Source organism: Trypanosoma grayi, assembly GCF_000691245.1.
Source record: "Trypanosoma grayi strain ANR4 Tgr_2465_V1, whole genome shotgun sequence".
Lineage (NCBI taxonomy): Eukaryota > Euglenozoa > Kinetoplastea > Trypanosomatida > Trypanosomatidae > Trypanosoma > Trypanosoma grayi.
The window spans coordinates 1-657 of NW_008828083.1; the positions used below are offsets into that span (position 1 = coordinate 1).

The 657-nt window shown below is 58.6% G+C and overlaps 1 protein-coding gene across 1 annotated transcript; it reads left to right on the plus strand.

The window, feature by feature from the left end:
• DQ04_24651000 (hypothetical protein) lies at positions 1-657 on the plus strand (the record flags this gene model as incomplete). Its single annotated transcript, XM_009318245.1, has 1 exon — positions 1-657. A coding segment is annotated over one exon (657 nt), but the record flags the coding sequence as incomplete, so codon positions are not given.

Consider the following 657-nt stretch of genomic DNA (forward strand, 5'->3'; position numbering starts at 1 on the left):
CCTGCCTGTGTGTTGGCCGCCTGCTGTGCATCCCTTCTCTCCTCACCCCTGCAGACTTCAGTCATTCAGGTGATACTGTTCATGATGATGCGCCGTCTTCTGAGCGTATTGGCCCTTACGCTGCTCAGCAGTTACTTGGGCGTTACGGCAGCGGAGGCCAGTCCTGACCCTCCTCCTCCTCCTCCCCCTCCTGGTGGTACTGGGGGTGGTGGTGTTCCCTTTGGGGCCCCTGGTGCTGCTGGTCGTGGTCCTGGTGTTCTTAACGGTCGTCGTGTTGGTGGTGGTGGTCGACGTGGTCCTTTTTCTGGTGGTCCTCCAGGTTTTCCTCCGTCACGGCCAGGTGAGCCTCCTCTAACCTGGAGCTTACAACCTAAGGCCCGAAGCGACCCCCCGCCACGAAAACTACTTCCGGTACCTGACCACCTAAAGAACCTAAGCAAGGCCACATTACCTGAAAGACCGCAGCCTGGTTCTCCTGACCTGCCACACCCACCACATCAAGCACCACCGCACCCAAAACCTGTGGAGCAACGACCTGTCCAACAAGAACAGCGTGTCGACTCACCACAAGGTCCACCGAGCACCAATCCGAAACAACAAGACGCCGGCAAAGGAGCAGTGAGCGGAGGACTGGTACATGTGTCTCGATCAGACGGG